The 19,748-nt window shown below is 42.1% G+C and overlaps 1 protein-coding gene across 5 annotated transcripts in view; it reads right to left on the bottom strand.

The window, feature by feature from the left end:
* LOC111138620 (capping protein regulator and myosin 1 linker 1) overlaps positions 1-19,748 on the bottom strand; it is a 300,609-nt gene that overhangs the window by 129,333 nt on the left and 151,528 nt on the right. For all 5 annotated transcript variants that reach the window (XM_022490645.1, XM_022490647.1, XM_022490648.1 and 2 more), the window contains exons 10-12: positions 16,061-16,149; positions 14,079-14,173; positions 1,776-1,862 (exon numbers count right to left, since the gene is read on the bottom strand). In XM_022490645.1, coding sequence (XP_022346353.1) covers positions 1,776-1,862; positions 14,079-14,173; positions 16,061-16,149 — 271 coding nt within the window. The remainder of the gene's footprint in view (positions 1-1,775; positions 1,863-14,078; positions 14,174-16,060; positions 16,150-19,748) is intronic.

Below are 19,748 nucleotides of genomic sequence, written 5' to 3'. Positions count from 1 at the left end.
ATAAGGAGACTCCGTGCTGAGTGTGGAGTCCCACGCGGGGCTTGATCTCACAACCCTGAGATCATGACCTGAGCCAAAATCAAGAGTCAGATGCTTAACTGATGGAGCCATGCAGATGCCCCACAAATCAGTGTTTTATAAAATAAACTGAAGTAGGGATGCCTAGGTGGCTTAGTCGTTAAGTGTCTGCCTTCCACTCAGGTCATGATCCCGGGGTCCTGGGATCGAGCCCCACATTGGAGTCCCTGCTCAGTGGGGATTCTCCTTCTCCCTCTTCCACTCCCCTTGCTTGTGTTCCCTCTCTCACTGTGTCTCTGTCAAATAAATTAATAAAATCTTAACAAAATAAAATAAAATAAACTGAAGCTCTCCAAGAATATATATAAGGGGAGATGTGAGATAATAGAAAATACATATCTATCGGTCTCTGACCCCCATTTATGGAACAAAGTTCCCTAAACCCTCATAATTTCCAAACTATTAAGAGCACTGAGGTCATCTTTTGTTCTAATGAGATGACTGTGACTGAGCTCCTGGATGGGGCTGGTCACCAGGGAGACCCACCCATGATTAGAAGCTTCCCCCCACACCCATCCTCAAAGAAGAGGAGAAGGGCTGGAGACTGAGTTAATACTTGACCATGCCTATCGGAGAAGCCTCCAGAAAATCCCAATAGAAAGGGTTCTGGGGGGTTTCCAGGCTGGCCAATGCATCCACACCAGGAGGGTGACACAGCCCAGCTCCACAGGGACGGACTCTCCTGCACTCAGGACCCTCCCACACTTTGTCTTACGTATCTCTTCACCTGGCTGTTCACCTATGTCCTGTATCAGATTCTTTAAGAAACCAGCAAACACAGTATCTTCCTGAGTTCTATGAGCTGCTCTAGCGAATTAACCAAACCCAAGACGAGGTCTTTGGGACCTCCAATAACCGAGGCTTGCAAATGGGGTCTCAAGGATGGTTGGGAGCAGTCTAGTGGGACTGAGCCCTTAACCCTCGGGATCTGGGGCCGTCTCTGGGTAGGTAGTGTCGGAACTGAGCGAAATGGTGGTGTCTCAGTTGGTGTCGCCGAGAACTGCTCAGTATGAGGAAAAACCGCCATGCATCCGGGGACCAGAAGGGAAGTGTTTGGTGTGAGTAGTCAAGGAGACACACAGGAAAGGGAAGCACAAAGGAGGGGAAGAAGTCTGGTTTCACTCTACAGGATGAAAGACTTTCCAAGCACAATACAAAGCATGTACAAAGGCACAATGCACAAAGGGATAAATCAAGCATTATGGGGTGCTGATGTGAAAACATAATGATAGAATGGACAGATTTATGGAACAACCAGATACAATGAGAGGAGGGTAAGTGGAGTCAGCAAAGACCCTGGGGAAGAAAAGGCAATCTCCAGAGCAGGACAGAGCAGGTAGAGGTGTGGTGTGACTGGCCAGTTAGGTTCACCAGTTTTCCATGCAGGAGACCATCCATGTGACAGCATGTGTGACTGGGGTGGTGGGGGTGGGGGTGGGGGAGCAGAGGCAGGGGCAGCCCAGGTAAGCACTCCCCCACCCAAAGTCAAAAAGTTAAATACTCTATTTCAAAGTTATGCTCTATCCTGAAAGCACTTCACTTTAGAAAACCAGAATTCCAATTACACTACTTCTTTATCTTGTAACCATCAGAGTACTGTAGTATGTACCCAGATACATAGCAGAGCAATAATTCTAACTATTTAAGGTAGCAGAAATATTACAGACATAAAGCAAAGTAAATAACACGTACTGTACCTTTAGGTGACAATGAGGTTTTAGATAAATTTAAATGCTTTAATCCCTTTGGGAGTTTGGCAAATTGAATACTTAAAGAGGACACACCTGAGAAAGGAGGAAAAAAAAAGATTATTAGAATGTTCAACTTCTCAGAATTGCATTTGTTTTACAATGCCTGAAAATTAACTTAAATTTGATTCCAACTTAAGCGATCATTTTTTTTTCTCATGTCAGACTTTATTTTCTAATTATCTACCATCACACCTTCTTTTTTTCTGTTCTCCCTAAAGGATAGGAGAAAAGAAAGATTGCTTAATTAAGAATAACAATATAAAAACTTTACCATTAGAGATGTTTTTCTTTGGACTAAAGTGTTACCCTCTCCTCTACAGTCCTATTTCAAATGCAAATACTCTTAGAGTGGTGTAATTACTTCTTTTTAACCTGTGTCTTAATGAGTTGATCACTCTTCTGGGTGAGCAGATGCACACTACTTAATTATTGTCAAGAAAATGGTATAATGTTAACTCTTCGGATAACAGCTTCACTTTTAGCACTTGGATTCTAATACTTAATTAGCTATGGCTAACAACCTCAGACAAAGCATCAGAGTGTGTTTAACTTCTTACAGGTAGGTTGTGCAACTTGAAAAATCACAGTATTAAAAACCAGAGAGTCTCTTAATTTAATGACCAGACTGGGAGACTGAACACCAGCTTACTCACTCAAGGACTGCAATGAAAGTAAGCAATTCCTGTAGGTTGTTCAACCAGCTCCCTGCTACATGTGAGTTATCTCCTTCCCAGGGGCATGTTCCTGGGAAGGTTCCTGAAATAATATTAACCATATAGTCTCCGAGACTGATTCTCAAACTCCATGCACTGATACAGAACTACCAAGCTGGTTGCTGCCCTATCATATAATCCCACATTCTCTATACACTTTTGCAAAGTTTATCAAGAAACACCTACTGTAGTAATTAGAGTGGTAGTAGAGCACTAAACCTCTAGTTTGGTGTCTCCCCAAGAATGGTGGGTGTTCTGAGAGTCCCTATTTACTTCCCCATGTAATTTCCCAAATAAGTTTGAAAATCGCTGGATTAAATGATGCCACACAGGTTTGTTTATGTGACTACTTCTTGAGATCTGAATATGCTAATCCATATTATTAATTATGAAGAGGGTGCAGGCCTGGTATTTAGCTGATAGATTCTTGTAAAAGAATATATAATTAATCAGTTAATAGGAACACAGGGAAAAGGGAGTCATTTTAGAAATGTAATTATTCCTTATTCCAAAGGGCAGAAAAGGAGAAAAAAAGAACAACAAAAAAACGAGGAAGAAAAAAACAGACATTCAGTAGATTGCCATAGAAATAAATCAATAATTACAATAAATGTAAATGTTCTAAATAAAAAAACAAGTCAAAAATGGATTATCTAGGGGCGCCTGGGTGGCTCAGTGGGTTGAGCCTCTGCCTTCGGCTCAGGTCATGGTCCCAGGGTCCTGGGATCGAGCCCCACGTCGGGCTCTCTGCTCGGCAGGGAGCCTGCTTCCCCCTCTCTGTCTGCCTCTCTGCCTATTTGTGATCTCTGTCAAATAAATAAATAAAATCTTTAAAAAAAATGGATTATCTAAGCAAAAAAATCAGGTGCTTTCAAGAAACACTCAGAAATACATGTATTCAGAAGTGAACCTAAAAGCATGTAAAAAGATATATGCTGCAAACACTAACCACAAGAAAATAAGTATGTCTGCAATAATATAAGACTAATGTTAGATTTTAAGAGGCAAAGAGATAAGTGAGACATTTCATTAATGAAGATGAAATAATTTTAAATCTGTATGGTATGAATTACAGTCTCAAGATGTATAAAGTAAGTCTAACAGTAACAAAAGGAAAATAATATTATTATATACACTACATATACATACATGTGTGTGCTACCTTGCAACAGTGGGAGATTTTTAGACACATCTCTGTCAGATGATAAAACAGATAAAAAAGGATATAAAGACACAGATGATACCAAGAACACAATAAATAAGTGTTTGAAATATTTAAACTACTGCACCTAATAACTACGGAACTTATTTCTTCAAAGTACACATAGAGCCTTTATTTACCTAAAGTGACAATATGCTGAGCTTCATGAAAAGCAAGTCTCAACAAATAATATAGAGGAAGTTTCTTAACTGCTGTGAAATCACACAAAGCACATTCTCCAACTGCTACCACTATATGAAATTAACATAGGAATTATAGCAAAAAGAGAATTAGAAAATCCCCAAATCATTAGAACCGAAGCAAGGTATTTCCAAATAACAAATGAGCCCCCCCTAAAAAATCACAAAGGAAATCTTAAAAATATTTTTATTTAAATTTTATTTTTTTTAAGATTTTATTTATTTATTTGCCAGAGAAAGAGAGAGCACACAAGCAAGGGAGCAGCAGGCAGAGGGAGAAGCAGACTCCCTGCTGAGCAAAGAGCCCGATGCAGGACTCCAACCCAGGACCCCGGGATCATGATCTGAGCTGAAGGCAGATGCTTAATGTACTGAGCCACCCAGGTGTCCAAAAAAATATTTTTATTTAAATTTTTAAAAACTATGATATCAACATTTTAGGGATACAATTAGAGGCATGCTTAGAGTGAAATCTATAGACCTACTTATGTTATTCAAAAAAAAGCTGGAAACTATCTAAGTATCCATCTCAAAGTATCTGAAAGAAAAGCAGCAAATTAATCCCCACTCCATCCCCATAAACAGGAGGAAAAAAAGATAACAAAGGGAAGAAATCCATTAAATAGAAAGCATCCATAAATAAGTAAATTTAATAAATCCTCTTCTTCAAAAAAAAACTAATAACATTAATGAGCCCCAGAAAGACTGTGTTTTTTCTCCCTTTTTTAAAGGAGAAAAAGAGAAGGATCAAATTATCAAAATCAGAAATGGAAAAAGAAATACTAGTAGAGATCCTACAGACATTCCAAATATAACTAAGAGGTATATGGACAGATTTCCTAATAAAAAATACAATTTATTGAAACCTACATAAGAAGAAATAGATAATCTTGGGGTGCCTGGGTGGCTCAGTGGGTTAAAGCCTCTGCCTTTGGCTCAGGTCATGATCCCAGGGTCCTGGGATCAAGCCCCATGTCTGTCTCTTGCCCAGTGGGGAGCCTGCTTCCCCTTTCTCTCTCTGCCTGCCTCTCTGCCTACTTGTGATCTCTGTCAAATAAATAAATAAAATCTTAAGAAGAAGAAGAAGAAATAGATAATCTCAATAGTTTTCTATCCATGCAAGAAAGTAAACCCATTATTAAAAACCTCTCCACAAGGAAAAGCAAAAGTTGCCTAATATAAAAGAGTATATACTATACAATGCTATTATTTATGAAGTTCAAGAATAAATAGAGCTAACCTATCATAACAGAAGTCATAGTAATTACCTTTTCTGGGCCGTAGAGGGCAAGGGTGAAAATCACCAGCGCAAAGCAAAAGGGAAGACTGTAAAACTTGTAAAGCGCTGATGATGTTCTTTGTCTTGAGCTTGGTTTTCATGATGAGTGTTCACTTTGTAAAGAGTCAGTAAGATGTAAACTTGGGGTTTGTGAACCTTTCTGAATGTACATTACACTTCGATGAAAACTTTTACTTCCCAAAACTTAGGCATGGGAGATAACAGAGGAGAAAATGGAGATGGCCATGGGTATGGTGATGCCTTTTTAATGCCTTTTTAGATGTAACACCAAAGGCAGGATCCATGAAAGACTAACTGGTAAGCTGGACTTCATTAAAATTAAAAAAGTTCTGTTCTGCAAAAGGCAATGTCAAGAGAAGACAAGCCACAGACTGGGAGGAAGTGTTCACAAGGACTGATATTCCAAATATACAAAGAACTCTTAAAATTCAACAATAATAAACAAGCCAAATGAAAAGGAGCCAAAGACCCTATCAGAACTCTCAGCAAAGAAAGTACACAGACGGCAAACAGGCATAGGAAAACATGCTCCACACCCTAGTTCCCCAAGCAAATGCAAATTATGTAATAAGAAGATACCACTACCCACCTATGAGAATGGCCAAAATCAACAACAGGGGCAACACAAATGCTGGCAAGGAACTCTCCCAATGGGAACTCTCGTTCATGGCTGGTGCGAATGGAAAATGGCGCAGTCGCTTTGGAAGACAATTGGTGGTTTCTTACAAAATTTAACATACACCAACATGTGATCCAGCAATCAACCCAAGGGTATTGAAAACTACAAGAAATTCTTGAAAAGTCAGAAGTATGGAGACAGCAGAAAGAGCAGTGATTGCCAGGGCTGGAGGATGAGGGGGCGGGGAGGAGGGATGAACAGGTGGAAGACAGGATTTCTAGGACAGTGAAGATCCCCCATGATACTGCATGGGTGGTTCCATGTCATCGCGCATTTGTCTAGATCCGCAGAATGTGCACCGAGAGTGAATCCTAATGAAAACTATGGACTTGGGTGATGATGAGACGCTAGTGCAGGTTCCTCCAAGGTCATGAATGTACCATGGGGCGGGGCTGGGGTGTCACTGATAGTGAGGGAGACTCTGCCTGTGTGGGGCAGGAAGGATACAGGAAATCTCTCCATCTTCCTCTCAATTTTGCTGTGAACCTAAAACTACTCGAAAAAAGATAAATAAATATTTTTCAAAAATCAGGTATGGATTTAGGAAGGGTAACAGATTCTCGCTTTTAAATTCTGCTAAGAGTTATCACTGCCTACCCATGACCAATTCTTTTATATGGTTTTTTACCTAGCAAGGCGTATGTTATGATGATGTTTAAAAAAACAAAACAAAACAAAACCCAAACTTATAGCCCATGTCTTCAAATTATGCTGAAAATAGGTTAGATCAAAGTTAAAACCTACCACTCAACTTCAAATCCGTTGTGCTCAGACTGACTTGAATTGTTTAGCTTTGTTGAGAAAAGGACAATTTTTACATTTTCACGAATTTCTTTTGTGACAGACATATCTGTCAGACCACATAAAACCCTAAATGCCTATAACCAGATGCAAGGCTGGAGTGGGACAGTCATTTAAGGTCACTGATGACAGACACCACCCGGGCATTCATTCCTTAATCATCAACTATCTTTAAAAAAGGAAGGAAGACAAAAAGGAGTAAGCAATCCAGCATTATTTTTCTCTGGAAATTGAATGATCACACTGTCAACAATGAAAGTACTAAAAAGCGAAGCTCCTGAATCAGGACGAAGGTGAATAAAGTCATGATTGATATTTATGTAAAAGAAAAAAAAAGTAGGAAAAATGTAAACAGGATTAAAAGGAAAGCAGATTCAAGACAGATAAAAGATGGTCTGTCTCAAGTACTTTCTACCAAATTTCCAACAAAACTTCTAGTTTCTTTCTTTCTTGACAAAATATTTTGACTTCCTAGGCATCCACAAGTCATAAATATATTACATTTCTTCTTTAAAGAAACACCCTTGCTAAGTGCTAACACAAGAAAAGGCATAAATAGGGTCAACACCGTTCTTTTTTTTTTTTTTTAATAAAAGCACTAAATTGATTTTTTTGTTGTTGCTGCAGTGTAATTGACATAGAGCATCCTATCCTATTGGTTTCAGGTATACATCATCATGATTCAGTACATTCACTGATCTTTGAGAAAAGGTAACAGATTATTACACAAAGGGTCCTCTTCCTCTCTGGCAGACTTCGGAAGCGTGGTCTTGGCCCAGATGAATAAATTGAGGGTGGCTGGTTGCCAAAATCTCAAGAAAAACAAGAAAAAAATCACCTGTCTGGTACTTTCTGGAGCCATTTACTCAGCAGTGCCAGGGAACAAACCGGTCATCGAGGAAACATTTCCCCGCCAACAAAGGATAAGAAGAGACTTTTCAGCTTTGGGCTAACATTCTTTAATTCTGCCCCCCAAAATAAAGCAAAACATAGCCCTCGGAGCTGTGAATTAAAACAGAATTTATCACTAGACACCTTTCGTTTATCACTAGAGACTTTTCATTTGGAGACTTTACTAAATGGATTATCCTTCTTGTGATTTTTTTTTTAAGTGTGTGTCAAATCTAGAAGAAAAAATGATTTAATTTTTATTTCTCCTTTCAAAACAAAACTATCATGGCTTCCTCGGCTTCAAAATATTTATGCCTCATAAAAAAAGTAATTACAAAATGGTTACTAGTATAATTTGCCATCCGATGTTATTAACTTAAAAAGATCGGAAATGAAATTTGACATTGCACACTTACCCTATTAATCATTCATGAATTCAAAAGCCTATGGTAGTATCACATAAAATTCTAGCACTTGGATATTCTAGAATCTGTATGATACACAAGCCAGGCAAAAAGGTTTAAGGAGGTCCTTGTTAATTGAAGGCATCAATATTAATAGCTTAACAAAATTCTGCACATGGTTCTAGCAAGGGGTTGTGGCTAAACAAAAGGCGTCCTTCTTTTCTGTCAGAGAACATAGAGATTTGAACCTGGTGGATGTCGGAACACAGGTAACAGTTAAAATCTTTCCATTCCCACTAACTCCTACGGCTCCTCTGGAAAGTTCAGAAACACTAAGAAACGTGACTAAATGAAATCCAGTGCGGCATTTCCATTTCAAAAATAAAGCTGAGAAGAAAAGAATCAAGACCTAGGAATATAGGGGGCGACTGGGTGGCTCAGTGGGTTAAGCCTCTGCCTTCGGCTCAGGTCATGGTCTCAGGATCCTGGGATGGAGCCCTGCATTGGGCTCTCTGCTCAGCAGGGAGCCTGCTTCCTCCTCTCTCTCTCTGCCTGCTTCTCTGCCTACTTGTGATCTCTCTCTGTCAAATACATAAATAAATAAAATACATAAATACATAAATAAAAAAAAAAAAGAACTAGGAATATAGGAATAAAAAGACCAGTGGGAAAAAAAACGGAGTCAGCACACCGAACTTTCAAGCACTCTAAAATCCAAAGGTGGGCAGTTTAAAACACACAGCTTCCTCGTTCTGAAAAAGGGAATGATAACATTTGCATGATTTTATTGCACAAGGCTACTGTATGACTCAAAGGAGGCAGTGACAGCTAACACTGATAGGGTGCAAAGCATGGGACAGGCTCTTCTTGTACTTTTCTGTGTATTATCTCATTTAATCCTGAGAACACCTCCATGCAGTCAGTACTATTATTAAAGAGGAAGAAACTACAGTAGCCTCCTGAGCCCTGAGTCATGTACAGAACTGCTGAATCACTCTATTGCACAGCTGAAACTAGTATGACACTGTACGGTAACTCTACTCGAATTAAAACTTTAAAAATAAAGATGAGGCAACAAATACAGAAATTGGGTAACTTGTCCCAGTTAACTCAGCTAGTAAGTGGCAAAGCCCAGAACTGAACTCGAGTGTTTTGACTCCAGAACCCACTGGTACACACTGGCAGATAGGAAAGACAGAAAGCACCAAAAAACAAACAAACAAAACAACAAAAAACCCAAAAAACAAACAGAAAAAACAACCGCCCTTAAGTGGCAATTCTAGAATCTCTTTCTCCTATCTTATTCAGCTCAAACCAGATGGTCAGGGAAAAAAAAAAAATAACTGGGTGCTTCAGGTCAACATGTCCAAAAGAAAACATTGTGACACAGCATTCCAAATCATCTTTAAACAAAATAATCCAATTTAGAACAAAGTGAGGGGAAGAAACAGACAGACATTCCTGACAAGGCTAAGATCATAAAAACGAGGGAAACGGGGAGGGATGACTGGGAAGAAGAGAACATGGGTTTGGGATGATTAAGGAAGTCCAGCACGTGAGAAGAGATGTAGTCTCCGAAACTACGCAACTATCACCCAAAAAGTCATGCCGGAACCAAAGGGTCAGTCACAAGGAAGTGACCAAGAATGCCGGCTCAGACATGGGTCAGCCCGAGGGCCGAGCACAGCAAGTGGATCGAGCTGAGCTGGAGCAGAGATTCCCAGAGATTCTTAAGCCTTTTTTCTACCGTGACCCACATACAGACCCAGACTTGACATCACAATGAAGGAACCTCGTACAAAAATAAATACATACACATATATTAGAAAAGTAAAACTGAAGTTTTCCCAAACAAATGCACTCTGATATTTTCTATTCTTGTTTTTTTTTTTTTAAGATTTTTTTTTTATTTACTTAAGTGGGGGGGGGGGCAAACGCAGAGGGAGAAGCAGAGAAGCAGACTCCCCACTGGGCAAGGAGCCCAATATGGGACTGGATCGGACCCTGAGCTCATGACCTGAGCGGAGGGCAGACACTTAACCGACAGAGCCACCCAGGTGTCCCTGATATTTTCTATTCTGTTCTATTCCTTCCTCTTCTTTTTTTTTTTTAAGAAGGCTCCATGCCCAGCACAGAGCCTGATGCAGAGCTTGAACTCCCCACTGTCAGATCAAGACCTGAGCCGAGATGGAGTGTTGGACACTGACTGATGGGCTACACAGGCGCCCCATTCTTCCTTGCTCCAGTGCCTGTCATGAGCTATGAAACTGATTTCATGACCTGCTAGTGGGTCTTGACCTACAATCTGAAAGCACGTCAGGAGAGAACTCCGAGAGCAAGCCAGGGAACGGCGCTGGGCCCACAACCAGAAGAGCTCATGTGTGCGTGTGGTCTGTTCGCTGCCTGTGCATCCCTCCAACATGAGAGAAAGAACAGGGCCCCTGCACCAGCAGTACTGCTCACATGCACAGCACCCTGCTTACGAATTCACACGCTAACCTCCTTCACCGTGCGCCCCTCCACAATAGGAGGCTGTCTGTCCTTCATACGGAAGTGTGACAAGGAAACCAAGCGGTCAGTAACAGGAATGTGCTGCATCAACATTCGTATCACAAAGCAAGGAGCCAAACCTGCTCTCTGAGAGTTTCCAAACAAGTCCCTGAGAGGATGGTTCAGGTACAAAATCAAATTCCACCTGGTGTTGAACTTCCTCAGAATTCTGGGCTGCTAAATGGTCTTGCGTTTCCCAGAGTTTCCTCGGTCTCTTTTATACAACCTGCGATTCAATTACACATTCTTTCCCCACGCTTTTTACTGTTTTCAAACATAAAATACCGTCACCGAACAGCTCAGGAACAAAGATCATGAAATATTGTGCCTGGACTGAAATTCTTATAAATATTTTACACTTAGTTGGATTTCTTGGGGAATTTCCATCCATGGGCAAGAAAAACTACTGAGCACCTTCAGACATTTAGCCTGAAATTTAAAAAAAAGAAAGAAAGAAAAGGAAAAACCTAAACAGAATATACAGAATTTGTGTTCCGGAGGCTCAGCCTCAGAGTGAAGGTAGGAAATACGGGCACTGGCATCTGTCCAAGAACACTGGCAAACAGATCCATGAAGGAATCGAGAAGGGGCTGGAACAAGGAAAGTTGCAGTTTGAGACATTTTCAGGAGCGTCAAAAACAGAGTGTATGGGAGCAGACATTGTATTGGGGAATCGGTATGCACACAAGACATCGAGGAAACTGTCCTTGGAACGGTCTGGGGTTTCAGCTCCTGTCAACGAACTGCAGGTCGATGAAAAGATATCAAATCATGTCTCAGAGGTAGGACTGGGGGGAACAAAAGCCTGGAAACGTCCTGTTGGAGCCCATGCTCTGATATACAAGACATCTCTCTAAACTTTGCCACAACATTCAGTGCAATTAAAAAGCCACAGAAGAGAATTAAGCAGAAGTCAAACCTAATTTAAAGGAAGTATGTACTGATCTTGTCCAAGGTCTGAGGAGGCTGGAGAGGATGAGGGACAGGAGCAGGGACGAAAAGGGAGAGGGGGAGGAGAAATGTCCGCATCTCATCGGAATGCACCAGAATGAAGCAGGAGCCTACACAGAAGTTTAAATCACACAACGAGGGTCTGACGGGAGGGTCCCAAGTGGCTGCCCCTTGGAACATACAAGGTTCCCAGCAGACAAGGAGACGAAGGGCCTCACACGCATCCTTCCCTCCAAGACCCCAAACTCAAACTCTGTGTGGTCTTTGGGGTCTGGCTTCCGTCACCTGCGGTAAGGTTTCTGAGGTCCCACCACATCGTAGCCAGATTGGCCCTGCATCTGTGTCTGTGGCTCGGCTGGGCACCCCGGCACTGCGTCTGCCCTCCCACCAGCCGTGGCCGTGGGGCCTTAACGAAGAACCCTGCAGTGAGTGTCCATTCGCACGTCTGGGTGTGAGCAAAGGCTCCACTTCTCTTCAGTGATTTCTGGGAGTGGAACCACGGGGTTGTGTGAAATCCATGTTTAGCTTTATTCTTTTTTAAAAGATTTATTGATTTAACAGAGAGAGACAGACAGACAGTGGGGGGCAGGGGCAGAGGCCAAGGGAGAGTCTGAAGTGGACTCCGCACAGAGCATAGACCCCGACGTGGGGCTCGGCTCCAGAACCCCCAGATCACCACCGGAGCCAAAACCAAGAGTTGGACGCTTCACTGACTGTACCGCAATGTGTGGTTAGCTTTTTAGGAAACTGTCTAACCAGTCTGCAACGTGGCTGTGCCATTTTACATTCGCACCAGTGAAGCATGTGTCTTCACTGCCCACGTCCTCACCAACACTCACTCTGATCACAGCCATGCCACTGGTTGTGAACTGGTACCTCGCTGTGGGGGGATCTGTGTCTCCCTGCCCCTGCCCTACCACACTCTGGGTTTACACCCTTAAGGACCTGCCTCTATCACCTCCCTCCCTCCACTGACTCTGTCTCGCCAGGAGATGACTATATTTGGGTCCCTCCCATCTTCAAAACCAAAGAAGACACAGCCTCTTATCTATAAAAGGTGATCTCCATGTAGATTTCCATTGGTCATAGTCATCACCTTCTCCCAGCTGACTCATGGAGACAACATCTGTTTTTCCTAAAGAAATTCCCGTACCCCGAAGAAACTCCTACTTAAGGGATATGCAGCCACAATTTGCAGCTGTAGTCGATTCCGAGAGGATGATTCTCATGGGCCCTCGTTTTCTAATTCAGTCTCAAACTTCCTTTACATTCACTACTTTAAATGCTAGGAAGTTACTCTTTATTTTTGACTTGAGTACCAAAATGGGTGGGTATCCTTTTCAATGAAGAACCGTGCCTCTATCAGGAACACAAAGAATTGTCTGTATCGGTACCTTCAGCTCCCTTTAATAATTAATCCTCATCAAATATGTAACATTGCAAGATGAAAGCTTTTATTCAACCATGCTGGAAAACATTTGCAACCGATAATGAAAACCAAATAGTCCCTCCAGAGATAAAGCTACTCCTTCTTAAACCACACCCACCAACGTTTCCCTACTAAGAGTTCAAATACTTAAGTTTCACATTCTGAACCTACTGACTCTCCCTTCTGCCACACAAACACTTTTAATGAAACTTTCTTCTGCCTCATCGTGAACTCCAGTCCTTCATTTTCTCTGGATCCTCACATTCAAATCTTGTTAAATATTAAAAGATAACGTGTGGTAGACAGAAGAGTAAGATGGTCCCCAAGGTTCTTGCCCCCAGTACACATGCCCTATGTAATTTCCTTGAGTGTGTGGGGCAGACTGATGATTATATGGCACATCGCTAATGTGATTGGGCTACTATTCAGTTGACTTTGAGTTATTCGAAAGCGGAGACGGTCCTGGGTGGGCCTGACCTAATCAGGTGCTCTACTAAAAAGAAAGGTAAGCATCAGAGAGATGTGTTCCTTACGGCCTCAAGCACAAAGCAAACTGGCATGCAGTGAGAGGAGGGGACGTTTAGTAAGGACCAGAGCACAGACTCTGGATGCTGGGATTGGTCCCAGATGACAGCCTGCGAGACCATGGTGACGTCTGTCCTGCAGACACAAGGACATTGATTCTGCTGGCAGCTGGCAAGCCTGAACACATCAGGTCACACAAGGTCACAGCCGCAGCTGACAACCTGACTTCAGCCCTGAGAGGCTCTGAGTAGAGGGCCCAGCGAACCTGTGCCCAGACTACCGACCCAAGGAGACTGTCACGTGACACCTGCGGGCCACATGGACGGTAATTTCTAATGCGGCCATGATAAAACTAATGTGGTGGTTTAAAAACAATATGCTGCTTTCTGTTGGTAGCTCTTCAAGAGAGGTTACATAGAGAATGAATGTCAGCCCCTGTATTTTCATCGAAGGGGAGAAAAACCTCGAAGCCAACAATGCATCGGTAGCATTTATGAAATAATTACAATGGAGCTTGACCCCATTCGTGGGGGGCCCAGGCCACATGACAGCTGCTGGGTGCTGTCACCACCCCGGTGGGAGAGACCATGCGACCGTGACAGTACCTCGGTCCTCCAGTGGGTTGCCTGCCAGGTTAACGGTGTGGAGTCCTGAGCTGGGATTGTGCGCTAGGGCACTGGCCAGTTTTTGGGCAAAATCCCTGCAAGTAAACAAAACAGCAAGGTTAAGTGCCATGGAATGTAAAACTGCTCAAATCAAACATAGCTACGGCTCGAGTGAGAGCTAACAAAAGAACACCTTTCTTTACAATGGTAATCGATTTACTACACATTTACTTTTTTTTTTACATAGTTGTTAACACCGAATTCTAGCCTCCACTAGTATCTATCCTCATTAGAGAATCCCCAAAGCCACAGCGAAAATGTGGTTCATGTTGATTAGCCAAAACCGCATTCAAAAGCAAAAAGAAAATATACAGTTGCCCCTTTAAAGATACATTACAGGGGCACCTGGGTGGCTCAGTGGGTTAAGCCTCTGCCTTCGGCTCAGGTCATGATCTCAGGGTTCTGGGATTGAGCCCCGCATCGGGCTCTCTGCTCAGCAGGGAGCCTGCTTCCTCCTTTCTCTCTCTCTGCCTGCCTCTTTGCCTACTTGTGATCTCTGTCAAATAAATAAATAAAGTCTTAAAAAAATTTAAAAAAAAAGATACATTACAGGATGCTATACATAGTATTATTTAGTCCCCTCATAACTTAAAAAAAAAAAAATTCTGAATCGAGCCTTCTTTTCATGGAAACAGCCATTGGCTGTTCACTCTATCTGAATTTTCATTTCATGCAATACTCACAAATGCAAAACTGATCGCCCTACTTAATCAGTTTAAAGTCTACGATTGCTAGCACTGTTTTAACAAAAACTCAAAATCACTATTTCAGGTATGTTGTACTTAAAAGAACACACTAGGGGCGCCTGGGTGGCTCAGTGGGTTAAAGCCTCTGCCTTCGGCTTGGGTCATGATCCCAGGGTCCTGGGATCGAGCCCCGCATCGGGCTCTCTGCTCAGCGGGGAACCTGCTTCCTCCTCTCTCTCTGCCTGTCTCTCTACCTACTTGTGATCTCTATCTGTCAAATGAATAAAAAAAAAAAAAAATCTTTAAAAAAAAAAAAAGAACACACTAAGTGCTATGATGATGAAGGTGTCTACCGCCCTCACTTAGGAGCAGTAAAGTCTTTGTTTTAGCAGATTCAAACTCCATGTGAGGCTTGGGCCCTGCCTACCCAGCCATTACCAACCACTGAACAAGGGAGGTATGGATCTGGAAAGAGAGAGAAGCAGATAAAACAGAGCCAAGCAAAGCAACGGAACCACAGGAAATATGTCAGTGCCTCCGCGAATGATACTCCCAAGAGCTAACGCAGAGCATCTGTAACAGGAAAGATTCTTTTTTTTTTTTTTTTTTTAAAGATTTTATTTATTTATTTATTTGTCAGAGAGAGAGAGGGAGAGAGAGCAAGCACAGGCAGACAGAATGGCAGGCAGAGGCAGAGGGAGAAGCAGGCTCCCTGATGAGCAAGGAGCCCGATGTGGGACTCGATCCCAGGACGCTGGGATCATGACCTGAGCCGAAGGCAGCTGCTTAACCAACTGAGCCACCCAGGCATCCCAACAGGAAAGATTCTTTTCGAAGCACTTTACATACATGGATTTACTTCTCCTCACAGCCCTCACTCTAAAAGGTAGGTGCTACTGTGTTGTCCATCTTCAAGATAAAGAAAGTGAGGCCCAGAGTGAAGGAATTTGCCCAAAGCCATGAGGGCATCTGGCTCAGGGCCCACTCTCCTCACCAGCACACCCAGCTCCCCTGAAAACCGCCAGGGACCGGACCACAGAGGATGCTGTAAGACCCTCGACCTCTGTGCTGATGGGGAGCACAGGGATCCTTTACTTATTTTTTTTATAAGAGAAAACATGACACTTTATATGTGAGTGGCTCAACCGTTTTTTTTTTTTTAACTATATATTAATTTTAGAGAAAATGACAGAAAATTTTTAAGTTACATGTTCATATATTCGGGACAGTACTCACGTTCTGAGCCCAGCGTTTTCCAACACCAGTTCCTCTAGCCGACTGGACCTGCTCACCACTCTCAAGATCTGTTCGCAGACATCGGCAGACTGTGAGGGAAGACACTGTGTGAGCACCCTGAGCCCAAGGCAACCTCACTTTACTGTCACAAACCCACGCAGGTGCGAAGTTTTAATTAAAGAAACCACGTAACATGCAGTCATTCCTTTGTCAACACCTGATGCGACATCCACGACTACACACCGTCACAATGAAGGACCCGGGGATATAAGGACACCAAGGACAGACAGTCCCTGCCTTTAAGAGTACACCAGCCAGCAGGGCCATCAGACCAGAAAACAGACGATTCTGATGGAATCATTAAAGGCCATGTTAGTAGTGCTGTGGGCACTCAGAGGCATATGCGCCCAATCTTGGGAAAACCAAAAGGAATTCCCAAAGAAAGTGCCCTCTAGCCGGAGAATGAAAGACTTAGTGTTGGTAATGATGCAAGGCTCATCAGGGTCCTGGGATCGAGCCCCGCATCAGGCTCCCTGCTCAGCAGGAAGCCTGCTTCTCCCTCTCCCACTCCCCTGCTTGTGTTCCCTCTCTTGCGGTGTCTCTCTGTCAAATGAATAAAGAAAATCTTTAAAAAAAAAAAAAATGATGCTAGGTTCCTGATGATGAGCCCTTTGCTGAGCTCTTGTCTTGTGCTTGGCCCTGAGCTAAGCCCTTTGTGTATATGTCATCATAAAACTGTGAAGTGTTATTACTCCCTTTTTATAGATAAGAAAGTTAAGGTTCAGAGATGTCATATACTTTTTTTTTTTTTTAAGATTTTATTTATTTGACAGACAGAGATCACAAGCAGGCAGAGAGGCAGGCAGAGAGAGAGGAGGAAGCAGGCTCCCCGCGGAGCAGAGCGTCCTATGTGGGGCTCAAATCCAGGACCCTGAGATCATGACCTGAGCCGAAGGCAGAGGCTTTAACCCACTGAGCCACCCAGGCGCCCTGAGATGTCATATACTTTAAAATGGTGGCTGAATCATGATTGATAAACGTTAACTATTATGGTGGTCCTGCTAGCAGTCTCTAAAATAAAGGGGGAAACGACCCAATAAGAATTCAGTAAGTGCTCTCTCATGTTCATAAACATTATGTTTTTTAAAATCAAGTAGTTGTAACATTGTATCTGTCAAAATATTTTAAGTGCTCAAGATATACTATCATATGAAAATGCAGAATTCAAATGAGATGTTTCACATAAAGATCACAAAAACTGAAATGGCTGTTGGATGTTGCACAAGTCTTGAGGATGCTAGGAAAAACACAGAGTTGTATCCTGGTGGCGGACTTGTACATGTTTCTTTTTTAATTTTACATATTAATATTTCTTAACTTGTCTATGTTTCTGCCTTATTCCCAAACCGACTTAAGGTGGCTCCTGATTTTAAAATCACTTCTACATTTAAAAGTGATTTTAGGGACGTCTGGGTGGCTCAGCGGATTAAGCCTCTGCCTTCGGCTCAGGTCATGATCTCCAGGTCCTGGGATCAAGCCCCGCATCAGGCTCCCTGATCACTGGACAGTCTGCTTCTCTCTCTCTCCCTCTGTGTGCATGCCCTCTCTCGCTTTCACTCTCTCTCAAATAAACAAAAGAAAAAAAATCTTAAAAAATAAAAATAAATAAAATCTCATCACAATGTAGGGTCTATTTAAATCCTTTATGACATAGAAGGAAGGAAGGGAGGGAGGGAGGAAGAGAGAGAAAGAGAGAGAAAGGAAGAAAGGAAGGAAGAAAGGGGAAAGAAGGAAAGAGAGAAAGTGAGAAAAAGCAAGAAACAAGAAAGAGAGAAGGAAAGGAGAAAGGAGGGAAGAAAAAGAGGAAGGAAGGAAGGAAGGAAGGAGGGAACAAAGGAAGGAGAAAGAAAGAAAGAAAAAAAAGAAAGAAAGAAAGAAAGAAAAGGAAAGGAAAAGAAAGAAGTAAAAGCAGAAGGGAGGGAAGAAAGAGAAAGAGGAAGGAAAGGGAAGGGAAGGGAAGGAAGGGAAAGGAAGCAGGAGGGAGGAAGGAAGTTTTGAGTACCACAGCATACTATAATCAAAGCAGTTTCTTAAAGTACCACCAAAAAAAATTACAATTCTTTGATTTATCCGATCACATATGTCTAGCTGGATTAGACATCATTGGGACAGTCTGAAATGTAACAAAAATTCGCTAGTGAACATCCTTTAGAAAACACACGAATCCCACAGCACGTAAGACGCCTGTGATTCTTATGTGCTATCCGATTCCATTCAGTCTACAATGTAGCTTTCACAGGGTCCCGGAGTTTCTGATGTGTCCCACAGATTGATGAAGGAAGAGGAAAATTAATTCCAATTGATCCGATGCCTGCCATTTACATGATGCTGATGGTGCTCATTTTCAAAATGGTGACCCCCTTATCAGTGTAATTCTTTGTCTTACAATACACAACCAGGGGAACTGATCTTACTCTGTATTGGCATGATAAAAAGCCACTGCTTAGACAGTATTTTTGCAGGGATTATCCTCATTTCCAAAAACAATCCATGGTATATCATTATCTTTCCAGGGCCACCTTACAGAGCTTCCAGAAAAGCAATTTCCCAAAGCAGGGCTTTCATTTCCCTATTAGGTATCATTACTGTAATAAAAATTTATTACAGAAAATGTCCAAAAAGTATGTCCAACTTTTCTTTAAAATGCTGGTTGGGGAGAAGTATAACAAGTCATTCACGTCTATGTTAATTTCGCTACTTTTTATTAAGTGCCCAAGCACATGCAAAGAATTGTTTTCTACACTGAAGAATATTATAATGATTAAATTTTTCAAGAGGTATACACCCCCTCCAAACCTAGACAGCAAATAACATATGACCACTAGAGTAGTGCTCCCCAAATGTCAGCTGCCTGTGCTGCATAACGTTCACTGATTTAGGGGGGGAAATTCTTAGTAAGTTCATACAGTGGCTCTCCAAGAGCTTGCCTTTAGTTAAAAAATCAGAGGTATACTCTAAAAACGAGGGGAATCGCTATCAGCAACAATTGGACTAGTGCAAAATAAAGACATACAGAATTTTATAACTAAAAGGAACCAAGGCAACTGGCCCAACGAGGCCATTTGAAAAAGATGCGAAAAGACCCCACATTGCTTGCTAACTTGCCTAAGTTACAAAGTCAAGACTTGAGCAAGACCCCCATCTACTGTGATGTTAATGAGTCAAGAATGTAAGACGGAAACTTACTCTTCATCACAACTTTGGCATATCTAAAAAAAAAAAAAAAAAAGATCCTTCTACCCTTCTATTTAAATTAAGGAAAGTGACTATTAATGGAAGTCCTAAGATCAGCATAAAGCCCCTATGACCCATTTTTCTTGTGGCAGCTTAGCACAGGAGGATTTTACGGAGCTAGGAGCAATCTTAAAAACCCCAAGAATCCCTGTAACTTGAGAGGAAGTCACTCCTTTGTGTCCTGCACTCCACTCCATGTTTTCAAAAGTCCAAAGAAGGCGTACTACTGTCTTTCGCACCAGTAAACTGAGTATCAGAAAAGGTTCCAAGGCTGCATCTTGCCTATGCCTGCGCCTTCAAAGGGGCGAGTATCAGCTCTTTTTAACGTTGGGTGAAAAACACGAAAAACTGCTAATTTTTTTTGAAGACTGAAGAGCAATATCCCAAAGACCAT

Source organism: Enhydra lutris, unplaced genomic scaffold, assembly GCF_002288905.1.
Source record: "Enhydra lutris kenyoni isolate GAN:26980312 unplaced genomic scaffold, ASM228890v2 scaffoldscaffold93, whole genome shotgun sequence".
NCBI classification, from domain to species: domain Eukaryota; kingdom Metazoa; phylum Chordata; class Mammalia; order Carnivora; family Mustelidae; genus Enhydra; species Enhydra lutris.
Note: the sequence above shows the minus strand (reverse complement) of the source record. Positions and strands in the feature narration are given on the sequence as shown.